The 14,061-nt window shown below is 39.3% G+C and overlaps 3 protein-coding genes across 3 annotated transcripts; 2 read left to right on the top strand and 1 right to left on the bottom strand.

The window, feature by feature from the left end:
- Positions 1-472: 472 nt before the first annotated feature.
- On the top strand, positions 473-1,711 carry LOC140824061 (uncharacterized). Its single transcript, XM_073185663.1, has one exon. The coding sequence runs from the start codon at positions 473-475 to the stop codon at positions 1,709-1,711; it is 1,239 nt and encodes a 412-aa protein (XP_073041764.1).
- Positions 1,712-1,750: 39 nt separating this feature from the next.
- On the top strand, positions 1,751-5,511 carry LOC140824060 (uncharacterized). Its single transcript, XM_073185662.1, has 5 exons — positions 1,751-2,891; positions 3,633-4,111; positions 4,232-4,513; positions 4,735-5,280; positions 5,392-5,511. Exons 1-5 carry the CDS (start codon positions 1,751-1,753, stop codon positions 5,509-5,511), a joined length of 2,568 nt encoding a protein of 855 aa, XP_073041763.1.
- Positions 5,512-9,637: 4,126 nt separating this feature from the next.
- LOC140822885 (probable inactive leucine-rich repeat receptor-like protein kinase At3g03770) lies at positions 9,638-13,837 on the bottom strand. Its single transcript, XM_073183834.1, has 7 exons — positions 12,081-13,837; positions 11,852-11,985; positions 11,369-11,612; positions 10,963-11,177; positions 10,843-10,868; positions 10,562-10,673; positions 9,638-10,070 (listed from the first exon to the last, which is right to left on the bottom strand). The coding sequence occupies exons 1-7, from the start codon at positions 13,468-13,470 to the stop codon at positions 9,855-9,857; spliced, it is 2,337 nt and encodes a 778-aa protein (XP_073039935.1). The 5' UTR covers positions 13,471-13,837; the 3' UTR covers positions 9,638-9,854.
- Positions 13,838-14,061: the final 224 nt, after the last annotated feature.

Here is a 14,061-nt window from a genome sequence, read left to right as displayed (position 1 = left end):
TGATTAGAGTGTTGAGTTTTGAAGATCTTTCACTTCTCAGTTGATGCATCTCATATTGTTTTGATTATACGGTTTGTTAGAGGTTTAGGATGCAATTTGTTAGTCACCTTGTTAAGGGAGTTGTTTTATTCTTTCACTAGTATTGGTTTTTGTAAACTTACAAGTTTTTCTAGTGAATTATTTTGCCCTAAGGCACCGCACAAGTATTTTATACTTGTGCATAATTAACTGACTCGTCTCTCGTATTACTATTGTTCCAGTTACATGTTAGTGTGTTAAAAGTATAATTTCCGCTGCATGTTGTCGTGGGTGTTACAACACCTACGAACAACACCTACATTCTGATACACACAACATTCACCCTCGTCACGTTCACACTGTGGAAACTCAACTTTCAATTGGTATCAGAGCTTCCACTTGACGTTACTAAGTGAGATCCTGTTTTGTTTTGTTTTCAGAGTGAAAAGGAATTATGGAAGGATCAACAAATACTGTTTTTAGGCCTCCCGTGTTGGATGGATCAAACTATGCACTGTGGAAAGTTAAGATGAGGGTTTTTATTAAATCCATTGATGAAAGAGCTTGGCAACGTGTACTTGATGGTTGGAGTCCACCGAAACTCGAGGATGCTGATGGAGACACACGGCTCAAACCTGAAAGTGCATGGACTGTCGATGAAGTGCAATCTTCAAACTACAATTCCAAGGCTCTCAATGCTATATTTTCATCTGTTGACACAAGGATGTTTAATTTAATCACCACCAGTGTATGCGCCAAAGATGCTTGGGAGATACTCCAGAAACACTGTGAAGGATCTGCAAGTGTCCGAAAAACTAGGCTAAGAATGGTGACATCAAAGTTCGAAAGTTTGAGAATGGAGGACAAGGAGTCCATTCTTGAGTATGACTGCCGGTTGAGACAACTCTCAAATGAATCACATGGCCTAGGAGATCCCATACCAAACGAAAGATTGGTAAACAAGGTTCTGAGATCTCTTCCTGAGAGATTCAATGTCAAAGTTTGCGCCATTGAGGAATCTAAAGACACTTCAAACATCAACCTGGATGAACTCATGAGTTCTCTAAGAACTTTTGAAATGAATCTTGATCTGCAGAAAAAGGATAAAGGGAAGACAATAGCCCTTGAAGCCTCAACCGAATCATATGATGAAATTCTTCAACTATCCAAAGAAGTGGATAAGTCTGATTTAGGTGAAGAATCGATCTCTCTGTTTACTAAGAAATTTGGTGATTACTTGAAGACCATGAGAGAAAAGAAGAGAATTGGGCAAAAATCTGAGCTGCCCAATAACACCATTTTTACAAAAGCTCAAAAGTTTACTCCTATGAAAGGACAGGTTCGACCAAAAACCGAAGTGCAAGTTCAATCTAATGTCAGAAACCTGGACTCAGTGCAATGTAGAGAGTGTTCGGGATATGGACACTATGCCAATGAGTGTGCCAATCGTCTTAGGAAAAACAAAGGCATGACTGTCACCCTGAGTGATGAAGAATCTGAAGATGATCAAGGATCAAATGAATCTGAAAATCACACATCATTATCTACTGTGATCAAGGAGAAACGCTCAATGCAAATCAATCCGTTGGGTGTTGCCACAGGTGTTGCAATACCTGGTCGCAACACCGCTTCGAATCCTGTATGCCTTAATTCGACAGTCCTTGGGGAGTCAAGTCAGTCCGAAACACAATAGGTTGATGATGATGAAGTCACCCTAGAAAGTGTGCAGTCAATGTACGAAGAACTGTATGAAGACTGGATCAAAAGAACAAAAGGAAATGCAATTCTCTCCAAAGAGAACGTTGAGCTGAAGTCTCAAATATCACGACTTGAAGTAATCCTAAGCAAGAAAGATCTGGAATTATGCAAAGCCAAGGAAGAACTGAGAGAAGCAACTCAGGTACTTGCCAAGATGAATTCAAGTTCATCCAAGCTTGACTCACTTTTGATGATTGGACAGAATGATAAGGCTGGACTTGGTTATTCGAATAGTCTGTTCGAAACTGGAGAATCTTCCAATGCAAAGGAAAAACCAACTGTTTTTGTGAAAGGAAGTGTTGAAACCCCCAATACCACACATACTGAAAAGAGTGCACCATCAAAAGTGCGAATGTCTATCAAGAAGTCTAAATCCAGAAAACGCCACTTTATCTGCCACTACTGTTTCAGACCTGGACACATCAAACCCTACTGTTTTAAACTGAGAGAGGATTACAAGAGATGGGAATCTGAACAGGTGTCGTCACAGGTGTTGTACAACACCCGGCGCAACACTGCCAACAGAAAACCGATGGTAAAAAAGGTTTGGGTACCAAAGGCACAGATTCAATGCTCTGTTATTTATACTTCATTAAAGACTAACATTGCAGGAATATGGTACTTTGACAGTGGCTGCTCGCGCCACATGACAGGTTCTAAAGACCACTTGATTGACTTTGTTGAACTAAGGAGTGGTCATGTGACATATGGTGGTGGTGCTAAAGGAAGAATTGCTGGGAAAGGAACCTTGAATGTTGATGGATTGCCTAATCTACACAATGTGCTCTATGTCGAAGGGCTTAACTCAAACTTAATAAGCATAAGTCAACTTTGTGACGACGATTTGCATGTTAAGTTTGATAAAGACAATTGTGAAGTGTTTGATAAGACTAATACTCGCATTTTGACAGGTACTATGTCTGCTGATAATTGCTATCAACTTGGAGAAGACATAGTGAGCAATCATTCAAAGGTGAGCGAATTAAACATGTGGCATCAAAAATTAGGACATGCAAACTTCAAGACATTAAAGAATCTTGGTAAGTACGATGCTGTGAGAGGTATGCCTAATTTATCCTCTGGAATTCCGTATGTTTGTGGTGCATGTCAAAAAGGTAAGCAAACACGTGTTCCCCACCAAGTGTTGCAACACTTTGGGACAACACGGTGTCTTGAGCTCTTGCACATGGATTTTATGGGTCCAATGGAAGTGGAAAGTCTTGGAGGTAAGAAGTATTCATGTGTTTGTGTGGATAATTTCTCTCGCTTTACTTGGGTAAGATTTCTTAGAGAAAAATCCGATACATTTGATGCTTTCAAGAAATTACATGCTAAGATTACTAATCTACATAATCTGAGGGTTGGTAAGATAAGGACCGATCATGGTAAAGAATTTGAAAACTCACACTTTGTATCATTTTGTGAAAAGAGAGGGATAACTCATGAATTTTCGGCCCCTAAGACTCCTCAACAGAACGGAATAGCCGAAAGGAAGAATAGAACACTGCAAGAAATGGCTAGGGTCATGTTAAGTTCTAAGAATATTTCAAAGAGATTTTGGGCCGAGGCCTTGAACACATCATGTCATATTTCAAATCGTGTGTACTTAAGGAGTGGTTCTACTATGACATCCTATGAAATCATCATGGGAAAGAGGCCAAACCTCAAGTATTTTCATGTCTTTGGGTGTGTATGTTATGTTTTGAATGATCGAGAACATCTTGCAAAATTTGACTCTAAAAGTGACAAATGTTTATTTCTTGGTTATTCATCCAATAGTCGTGCATATCGCATGTATAATCTGAGAACAAGAACGACTATGGAATCTATTAACGTTGTGTTTGACGATCTTGCAGATCTAACAGGAAAAACAATCGAGGATCAAGTTGATGGGCTCCTGAATACAAGTGAGACATTGCCTAACACAGATGTTGGACCCGGTGTTGTAACATCTGAGACAACACCTGCATTGGCAGAATCAAATGATGAACCAGAAGAGAATACTGAAAATGATGATGGTATAACCGATGATGGGATTGACATTCCCACCAAGATTCAGAAAAATCATCCATCATCTCAGATCATTGGAGAAACATTTGAAGGAATGCAAACTAGAAGAAAGGAGAAGGTAGACTATCGGAAATTGATGGGACTAGTATGCATGACTTCCGTGTACTCTCAAGTAAGCCACTCTTGTTTTGTTTCACTCGTTGAACCCAAAAATATAAGTGAAGCCTTAAAAGATGAATTTTGGGTTGATGCGATGCATGAGGAACTTGAACAATTTGTTAGGAATGATGTGTGGGATTTGGTCCCCAGACCCGACAATGTGAATGTTATTGGAACAAAATGGATTTTTAAAAACAAAACTGATGAATCTGGAATTGTTGTAAGAAATAAAGCTAGGCTAGTTGCTCAAGGGTATACTCAAATTGAAGGAATTGATTTTGATGAGACATTTGCCCCTGTTGCTCGAATTGAATCAGTCCGACTGTTGCTTGCTATTGCGTGTCACATGGACATAAAATTATATCAAATGGATGTGAAAAGTGCATTTTTGAATGGCATTTTGAAAGAAGAAGCGTATGTAAACCAACCTAAAGGATTTGAAGATCCACACCACCCGAACCATGTCTACAAGTTGAAGAAGGCACTATATGGGCTTAAACAGACTCCACGGGCATGGTATGGTAAGCTTACGGAATATTTGCTTGACTTGGGCTTCAAACGAGGTGAGGTTGATAAAACCTTTTTATTAAAAAGTCAAAGCAAGATATACTTGTGTGTCAAATTTATGTGGATGACATAATTTTTGGTGCTTCCTCTCAAAAGCATGTTACTGAGTTTGTTAATTGTATGTCTAACACATTTGAAATGAGCATGGTAGGGGAATTGAGTTTCTTTCTTGGCCTACAAATTAAACAAATGCATGATGGTATCTTTCTATGTCAATCCAAGTATGTCAAGAATGTGGTAAAGAAATTTGCTGCTGAGAACACTAAACACATGAAAACTCCAATGGGATCGTCTGAAAAATTATCAAAAGATGATGTTGCCGCAGGTGTTGACAACACCCAGTATCGCAGCATCATAGGCAGTCTTCTTTACTTAAGTGCGAGTCGTCCCGACATCATGTTTAGTGTATGTTTGTGTGCTAGATACCAGGCTGATCCTAAAGTCACTCATCTAAAGGCTGTCAAAAGAATTTTGCGATATATATCTGGAACAGTTAACTTAGGTCTATGGTACACCAAAGAAACAAACACCAATTTAGTGGGATTTAGTGATGCTGACTGGGCTGGAAACTTAGATGATAGGAAAAGTACCACGGGTGGGTGTTTTTATCTTGGTAACAATTTGGTGTCATGGTATAGCAGAAAGCAAAATTGTGTGTCTTTGTCCACTGCTGAATCTGAATATGTTGCGGCTGCTAGTTGTTGTTCACAACTTTTGTGGATGAATCAAATGATTAACGATTATGGATTCAGCAGTGACACCTTAATTGTATACTGTGACAATTCGAGTGCAATTAACATTTCAAAAAATCCAGTACAACACTCTCGAACGAAACACATTGACATTAGACATCATTTTATTCGAGATTTGGTTGAGAAGGGTATGATTCGAATGGAATTTGTTGGAACTGAGAACCAACTGGCTGATATCTTTACAAAACCATTGGATTTTGAGAGATTCTCCAATCTAAGGAAGTCTCTCAGCTTGTGTACACAATGATCACTCACAGATGTTGTCATGGGTGTTACAACACCTATGGACAACACCCAGCATGCATGTGCATTTTATTTTTAGGATGCTAGGCATATTTCATTCATTCTGTTTTGTGTGAAGTCTGTACAAAGTGTCGGTTACTGAATGGTGTGCTCTCAGTTGAGAATAAAACTTTCTAACAAAATCCTTTAAGGTGTGGTGTATGCTCAATCGAAGTCACTATGCTACCCGCATATCACATAGTCATGACTGATGTGAAAATGACTTGGAAACTTGGTGAGCAAGAAGGTGAAAAACAGAAAAGGGAAGAAAAATGAAACTAAATGTTTAGAAGAAAATGGAAAAAGCTACCTAGAGGAGTCCAATGAAGACTGTTCTTCTAGAGTGGGAGCTACCACTTCTAAGTCAAACTACAGACGGAAAAAGCTACCTAGAGGAGTCCAACGAAGACCGTTCTTCTAGAGTGGGAGCTACCATATCTGATGTAAACATTCTCAAGAAAGTTTGAGTCAAAACAGTGAGTGTTGCCTAACGGTGTTACCAACACCCACGTACAGACAGACCACAATTTGATCACATGCTTGTGGTGTTTCATTTTTGATCATATTTTAGGCATAAATTTTAAGTTACTCATATCGCTGTTATGTAAATTCATCATGTCCAGTGGGCTATTAGTTCTTGACAAATGAAATTCAAACAAAAACCCCGACCAACCCAATCTTGAAATACATTGCTATCTAACGGTTAGTGGGGTTAATTCGATGTGGCGTTTCACACTGCCTGATTTTTTTTACACCGGCTCGGAAAGTTACCGTTGGATGAGCGTAAATTCTGATTTGGAAAGAGGCTGCGGTTACGGGTCAAGAAAATGTTACCGTTGGAGGAATATGCTTAAATACTTAGGAATGGATGATGCACAACTTTACTGACTGATATTTCCTTGCACAGTATAAATTTTTGTCCTGCTCTCATTACTCATTTGTTGCGAAAAGTTATCTCTGTCTTCTGATTTTCTTGTGTCCCTTCAATCCACACTATTTCTTGTGTTCTTTATTCGACAGATGGCTGGGTTCGATCGTCACGACATCAGAAATGAAATGGCTGCAAGTTTGGGGGAAAAATCACCTGACTCAACACCCGCAGTCGAAACCAATGTGGGAGGGATCACAATGGTCAGTGTACCAGAAGAACCAGTGCCACTGGAAACTATTGCCCCTGGTGAACCCGGGAATGCAATCGACATTGAAAATCCACCAGATTTTGAGGCTGTGAAGAGAGCTTTCCCCCCTGTCCCTATGCGTCACACGTCAAAGAGACAAGCAGGGTTTGACCCTGACTTTGTTCCTACAAAGAAACCAAGGGCATCCACCGTCCCATTTATTCTGGATCCGGATTTCTCATCTGGAGACGACTCCAACGATGAGGATTTTGACTTGGTGGCTCGCCCCAAACCAACTGTTACTGCAAAGGAAAGTGGTTCTTCTACTGGTGCCCACAAGCAACACCCAGTCACGGACAATCGAGTTGCTTCTGAAGAAAGGGTTCCTGATAAGCCTGAAGACGATGAGCAATCACTGGCCGAGTTTCTTGCTCAGCTTAAAGAAGATAAAGCGGCCAAGAGACAAATGGCTCAGGAGGAAGAGCCTGATTCAGAAATGATGAAGGAGTTTGAACAAAACCGGCCTGGCGCTTCTGACGACTCCTCCTCTTCGTCTGTGTCTGATTTTGAGTCAGAGGAACAAGGTAATGATGCATCGGAAGAGACTGACTCTGAAGCCAGCGAATCCTCTGAGAATGCTGATGTTGCTGCTGCTGCACCCGATGTTGAGGAGGATGTTGACAACACCTCCCACAACATTGACTCTGCTGATTATGATCTCAGTAAGTCCTTCTCTCCGAAGTTTTACTCAGAAGAGGCCTTGGCATTGTGGCCCATATTTATTCATCGAGAGTTGATTGAAGAGAAAAACATTGACTTTGATGCGTATGGAAAGCATAATCTGATTGAATTTTTGAAGAGCCGAAGGCTGCTCTCAACTGTCACTGCAGTCATGCCCTACTGTCGCAGAGTGGTACTGGAGTTTTATTGCAATCTTTTGAGGAGTGTGGCCGATGAGGACTCGGTGAAATACGGCAGAGTGTTCATTCGGGATCGTATTTACAATTTCTCGCCGACTGTGATCAATGCCTTCTATGACACCCCAGATATTGAAGAAACTGAAGAGGACTTAGATATTCATGCTGTCACCACTGTGTTTACTGGAGGTGTGGTCAATATTTTCCCTGATCATCCCAAGAAATTGAGTGCTGCAAATCTCACCTCCTTCTTTTCTGTTCTACATAAAACTGCTATTTGGAACTGGACTCCATCAAGCAACACTACCACCGTGACTCGCTCACAGGCCATCATGCTATTTGCTATTGGAACCGGGCGTGCTTTTAACTTTGGGAAGCTGGTTTTTCAGAATACAGTGCAATACGCTCAAGGGGATTTCAAGAAAACCAAGCTCCCTTACCCTTCGCTCATCTATGGCATCCTGGAATCTCAAGGGTTCATTCCGGATATTGATGAAGAGTTCTGCCCTGTTGGCGATTCCCTGAAGATTTCTCCAGCGTACTTCAAAGGCAACAGAAAAGTCGATCTGCCTTGGATGGGTTCGAGTGTTGCTGCAGATGTTGGCCACACTGGTGAAACAACATCTGACCCTCTGCCCGACATTTCTAGTCTGCCCCCGACACCTCCTGCTGGCTATGTTACACTGTCCCTCTCCTACATTCGTGCTCAAATCGCCTATGGTCGACAACAGATTGATAATGCTAGGGTGACCATCGAGCATTATGAAAATCAAGTGGCTGATTATGAGCTTTTGCAAGCGGCAAGTCTCCATTCTGGACAAAAAAGGGGAGTAAACACTGCTGGGACCAGTGGGACAAAAATGGCTGATGAAGACGCAAACAGGAGTGAAGGAAACTGACTGATGTTTTTGTGGCTGTAATTCATAAAATTCTGACATTGGTGTGCCTTAACTGCTTCTGTTATGTTCTTAGTTTCCCCTTGATATTGAACTAATCAATGTTATAATCTGAGTGTTGCAACATCTAACCTACAACATCTAACTTGCAAATTTTACTGGGTTTGTTTTTCAGGGGGAGTCAACAACTGGTTGACTAATCCAGGGGGAGTTACCATTTTTACTGGTTTTGTCCAGAAAGGCAAAAAAGGGGGAGATTGAAAGGAATTTTATTCCTTGATATATTTTCCTTATCAATTACTTTCCTTTTGATAATATCCGTAGTATTTTTGCCTTTCTGGAGTATGATTTCGTGTGGATTCAAAAGACTCAAGATATTATCTATAAGATATATTATGCTTATTTTCAATAGAGTTTGTTTCCTAATGAAATTGGTTTTCCATGTTTAATAGGAAAAATGATGAAGTGGGTATAAATAAGAGGAGACAATATTGAACTCAGGGCTGGTGATTTTCGGGAGTCAGAGACGAATTGATACGCAGAGACGGTTTCCGAGAATAGCAAATCTCGTGTCGTTGAAAGCTTGTTGCTGTGAAGTGCTGACAACATCTGAAGACAACACCTAATCACTGTTTTGATTAGAGTGTTGAGTTTTGAAGATCTTTCACTTCTCAGTTGATGCATCTCATATTGTTTTGATTATACGGTTTGTTAGAGGTTTAGGATGCAATTTGTTACTCACCTTGTTAAGGGAGTTGTTTTATTCTTTCACTAGTATTGGTTTTTGTAAACTTACAAGTTTTTCTAGTGAATTATTTTGCCCTAAGGCACCGCACAAGTATTTTATACTTGTGCATAATTAACTGACTCGTCTCTCGTATTACTATTGTTCCAGTTACATGTTAGTGTGTTAAAAGTATAATTTCCGCTGCATGTTGTCGTGGGTGTTACAACACCTACGAACAACACCTACATTCTGATACACACAACATTCACCCTCGTCACGTTCACACTGTGGAAACTCAACTTTCAGACTCAATTCATTTCGTTTACACCCCAGATCCAACGGCCCCAACTATCGTTCCCTTAAGCCAGTTGTGAGGAAAATTTCCTCACAAAGTAGATATAGAACCTTTGAAGTAAGAGGGACTTACACCGCCTTGATTGGAAGTTGTATTCTTCATAAAATGTAACATTTGATCTCCTAATATTCTTTAGAAAGTTGATACAATAAGAGGTGTTCACTGCTTCCACTACAATATATGCACATCCAAGTTGCTCAAATTTACAGGTTGACAAAGTATCAATGACTACAGATTTAAGATCTCCTCATATTTGCCGCTATGCCTATATGGCACAAGATCAAGATTGCAGTAATTATCCAGTTCTTTGTTCACCATCTGAGGTTGCTTGAACTTGAGCTGCATATTGCAAGTTCCAGAGGACATCCTCAAAAGATGGGCGAGTAGACGACTCGGAAGAAATGGAGTTGATAGTTAAGGATATCACGATTGAGAGAGATTCTTGACAGCAAGATGCCAGTACAATTGGATCAACTATCCCACCTATGCAATCGGGATTCCCTAAAGATACCTGTATATATCAGAAAACTTGTAAAAAAAATGCATTAGAACTGCTCGAAAATTCGAAATTCTCACTTGATAACCTCGGATTGTAGGGGAAATAGAAGGGTTAAACAAGGAAAATGAGCTTCAGAAAGGAGAAGTGGAACCAATAATGTTTGAACAATGACAAAAGAAAGCACCAGAACTTTGATTCGACGTCGGATGGTGATTATAGCCATCCTCATGCTACAAGTACAAACAATATGAAAAATAGAGGGAAGGGAGATGAAAAGGTGAAATTTCTAAATAGACTGAATTTTTTTGTTGGTTTACTTAGTTTTACTTGCCTTTTTTTTTATTTGGGCCAAGTCATTTGTGGTCTAGGTTTCTCGTTTCCTGTTGTTCTCTTAAGAAAGAGTATGAAAACACTTGTTAAGCTACAAATGTAAATCAAAGAATACATGTGGAATTCTACTCTAGATAGTTGACATGGACTCGTTATTCAATCGTATTACTTACCATTTCGTTGAGCACGAATGACTCTTTTCTTGCACGAACTGATGGTGCAATAAGTGACTCCAGTAATATCATCCCGAAACTATAAATATCGTCCTCAAGGTTCTTTACTTGCCTGCATATTTAGAAGCCATATTTGATAACAATAGAATAGCAAGTGATTGTAGTTAACTCAAAAGAAATGGTAAACAACACTGCTTATTATATATGTTTAAAGATTTTGTTAAAGCAAAATGTATAGTCTCTGTTATAATAACATTTTTATGATCCAAAGTATCTCATACCATGATTTAAGGCCTCCACTTTCTTCCTATAAAAAGAAAATAACAAGATGATATATCAGTAGTGTAACGGCACTTTCTTTGATCTCTGAAAAATTATACGGATTGCGTTATATTCCATACCTTGTCCTTGTCAAGTTTTTGATCAGCTACAACAGATAACCCATAGTCACGGAGCTTCCCTATCCCATTCTCAATTAGCAAGATGTTTTTTGCTTTCAGTTGGTTGCTGAAAAAACCAGGAATTATTCCATTGTGCAGAAAATGCACAGCCTTCGCAATGCCGGTTAGAATTGACAACCTATCCGGCCATCTGATCACCATTTGAGAACTAGTTTCTGCAGAGTCGATGCAGTAAACTTTTAGTAATTTATCAAGCAATACACCATGGTTAATGCAGTTATCATGCAATCTATTTCCCAAAAATTGCTCTAGCTTAAGAAATATTGCTTCAAGAAAACTTTCGATTTTGATGTTGAAGCCAATAATGTCATATTTCAACCGATGACAAATTATTTGCCACCCTCACCAGAAAGACGAGCTTGATAATTTCCATGAGGTATATATTCGTAAATAAGATAGACTTCATTGACACCGGCTTCATCTTTTCCTTCAATCTTGATGCAGTGTCCCAGGAGGCAGACCAAATGTGGATGCCGAAGTTTAGCCAGCAAATCCAGTCTAAGTTTGAGGTTTCGGATAGTATACCTTTTTGACACTTTCAAACACCGTACGGCTACCTGATCCCTGTTTTCCAATATTCCTTTGTATATCTGAGAACAAGACAAAAAAGAACCCAACATTAATAAGGCCAATATTGACAGAAGTTGCCTAGTTTTGAATCGTAGGCATAACTGCTTCTTATTCAAGAAAAGTACACACAAGGCCAAAGGTACAAAAAATTATGGCTTTGCTAGAAATTTAGTGCAATATTTTGGGTCTTGATTTCCATCCAAGAAAACAATAAAATCGCCCTTAAAAAAAATACATCAATATGAAAAGATCGATCAACCTTTCCGTTTGAACCTTCGCCCATCAAGGCTAGATCGTCGAAGTTGTTTGTAGCTTCCTTTAGCTCATCGATAGAAAATAGTCGGTGAGCTGGCCTATTTTGTGTGCCTAACTTCGCCGCATCAGAAATAAATCCTGTGGAGTTAAGACCAATCCTTTATAAGCTGCTTAGGAAGATAAATTGCAAAAATAGCTATGCATTAACTGAAATCGCGAAGGCAACAACATACTTGCATTTTTTATAAGCTCAGAACCACGACTTTTAACGGAATTATCTTGCACGGACTTGTGCAGCAACTGCTGCTCTGATGATCCGTGAGGGCAATACTGTCGACATAATACAAGAAATCCAAACGCCAGAATCGCCAATATGACCATGATCCCGCAAATTACACCTGCTAATATCCCCACATTCTTCCCTATAGAGTTCTTTTTTCTGGATGAGTTTTCTACACAATATGCTTCGGGATGCTGGTGTTCCAAATCTATCGACAAGCAATTCCCACCAAACTTAACCACTCGGGTTTTCAAATCCGACCTCAAACATGATGGAAGAACGCCTTTCAATCTATTGTTAGAGAAGTCAACTAATCCAAGGCTACTGCCACAAGATAAACTTGATGGAAGCGAACCGATCAACATATTCGATGCCAAGTTTAATGATGTGATATTAGGCAAGGTAAAAAGCTCGGAAGGAATAGTACCCTGAAGAGCATTGAAAGAAAGGTCAAGTTGCTGGAGATTATTTAGCTCGCCATATTCCCCAGGAATTCTACCAGAAAAGGAGTTGTTGCTCAGCAAAACAGCAGTTATTCCTTTCGGCATAATTGGAAGTTCGGAATCTAACTTATTGTCGCTCAAATCCAGCCAATTTAAGCTAGACAAGCTACTAAGATCGGGCAATCTACCAGAAATTCGATTGTTGGACAAGTTGATATCCATCAAAGAAGTAGCTCTTCCCATTGAAGCTGGTATCGGACCATAAATTTGATTGTTCTTCAAACTCAAACTTGTAAGATTTGAAAATGAATCTAACCAATTAGGAAAAGTATCGTTCAAGAAGTTGCCATCAAGTTTAAGGATCTCTAGGTTCACAATTCTTGGAAGTGTCTGAGGAATTGAACCGTAGAAAAAGTTCCAACTCAAATCTAAGTATTCAAGAAACCGCAGCCTATGAATTTTTACAGGAATTGGACCCCATATGCCTAATGACACCAGACTCAAAGATCTTAAACTATTAAGCCTTGACAATGTTGCTAAAAGTGAATCCATGGAGAAATTTTGTGACAAAGTTTGATAAGGAATAGGGAATCCATCAAAACCACTGGCCATTGTTTGCATATCACCATATATTCTGATTTCAGAAATAAAATTATTTTGACATGAAATATTCACTTGAGGAGAAGAAAAATAACACAGATCAATGCCTTTATTGAGCCAATAATCCAACTGTTTTGGGTACTCTAATTGCTTCCTTAACTGCAAAAGCACTTGGATTTGAGAGGATTGCAGTTGGAATGTACCACAGATCAAGAAACCCAATGAAAAACAGAGTAAAAAACACAATCTTGAAAATCCCATCTTAGGCTCAGCAGTAAACTCACGAACACTTAGAGACATAAATCTTCATGAAAAAGAAACATTCTTGAGAAACCCACTAATACACTCTACATAAAGAAGCAAACTACACCAGAGATCGCCAAATAAGCTGAACAAATTCAGATCACCGCTTCTGACACATAGAACAGACCCATGCAGAGAACAAACAACACTACTTGCAAAAAAAACAAGAAAAAACAACCGCTCCAAAATTTGATCTGCTATAAAATCTCTGAGTGGGATTTGAAAATGTGAATGTTCGTTCTTGAAATTACACAACTTTATTGCTTGCACGTGCTGTTTGTTTCATTGGAAACTGTGAGACCTCTTCGGTCAAGGAAAATGAAGTGAGTGTGTGGGGGATATTCAGTAATAGACTAATAATGGCCAGGCTTGCAGTCGACTAGTTGAGAATATAAGAACCAAAAAGAGTCAAGATTTCAGGACTGACTGACGTTATTAATCACAAAAATTCATGAATTTATTATGTATTATCACTACAAATGCCACCGCCAATAACTTCTGTCAACTATTCAATTAAAAAAAATAATAGGCTATGTCCGATTTATCCGGGCAAACAAATCAGTAATCCCTTTTCAGGTGAGGAGTTTA

The sequence above is a fragment of the Primulina eburnea genome, chromosome 2 (assembly GCF_022965805.1).
Source record: "Primulina eburnea isolate SZY01 chromosome 2, ASM2296580v1, whole genome shotgun sequence".
In the NCBI taxonomy this organism is placed as follows: Eukaryota; Viridiplantae; Streptophyta; class Magnoliopsida; order Lamiales; family Gesneriaceae; genus Primulina; species Primulina eburnea.
This window is presented reverse-complemented; position numbering and strand designations above follow the sequence as displayed.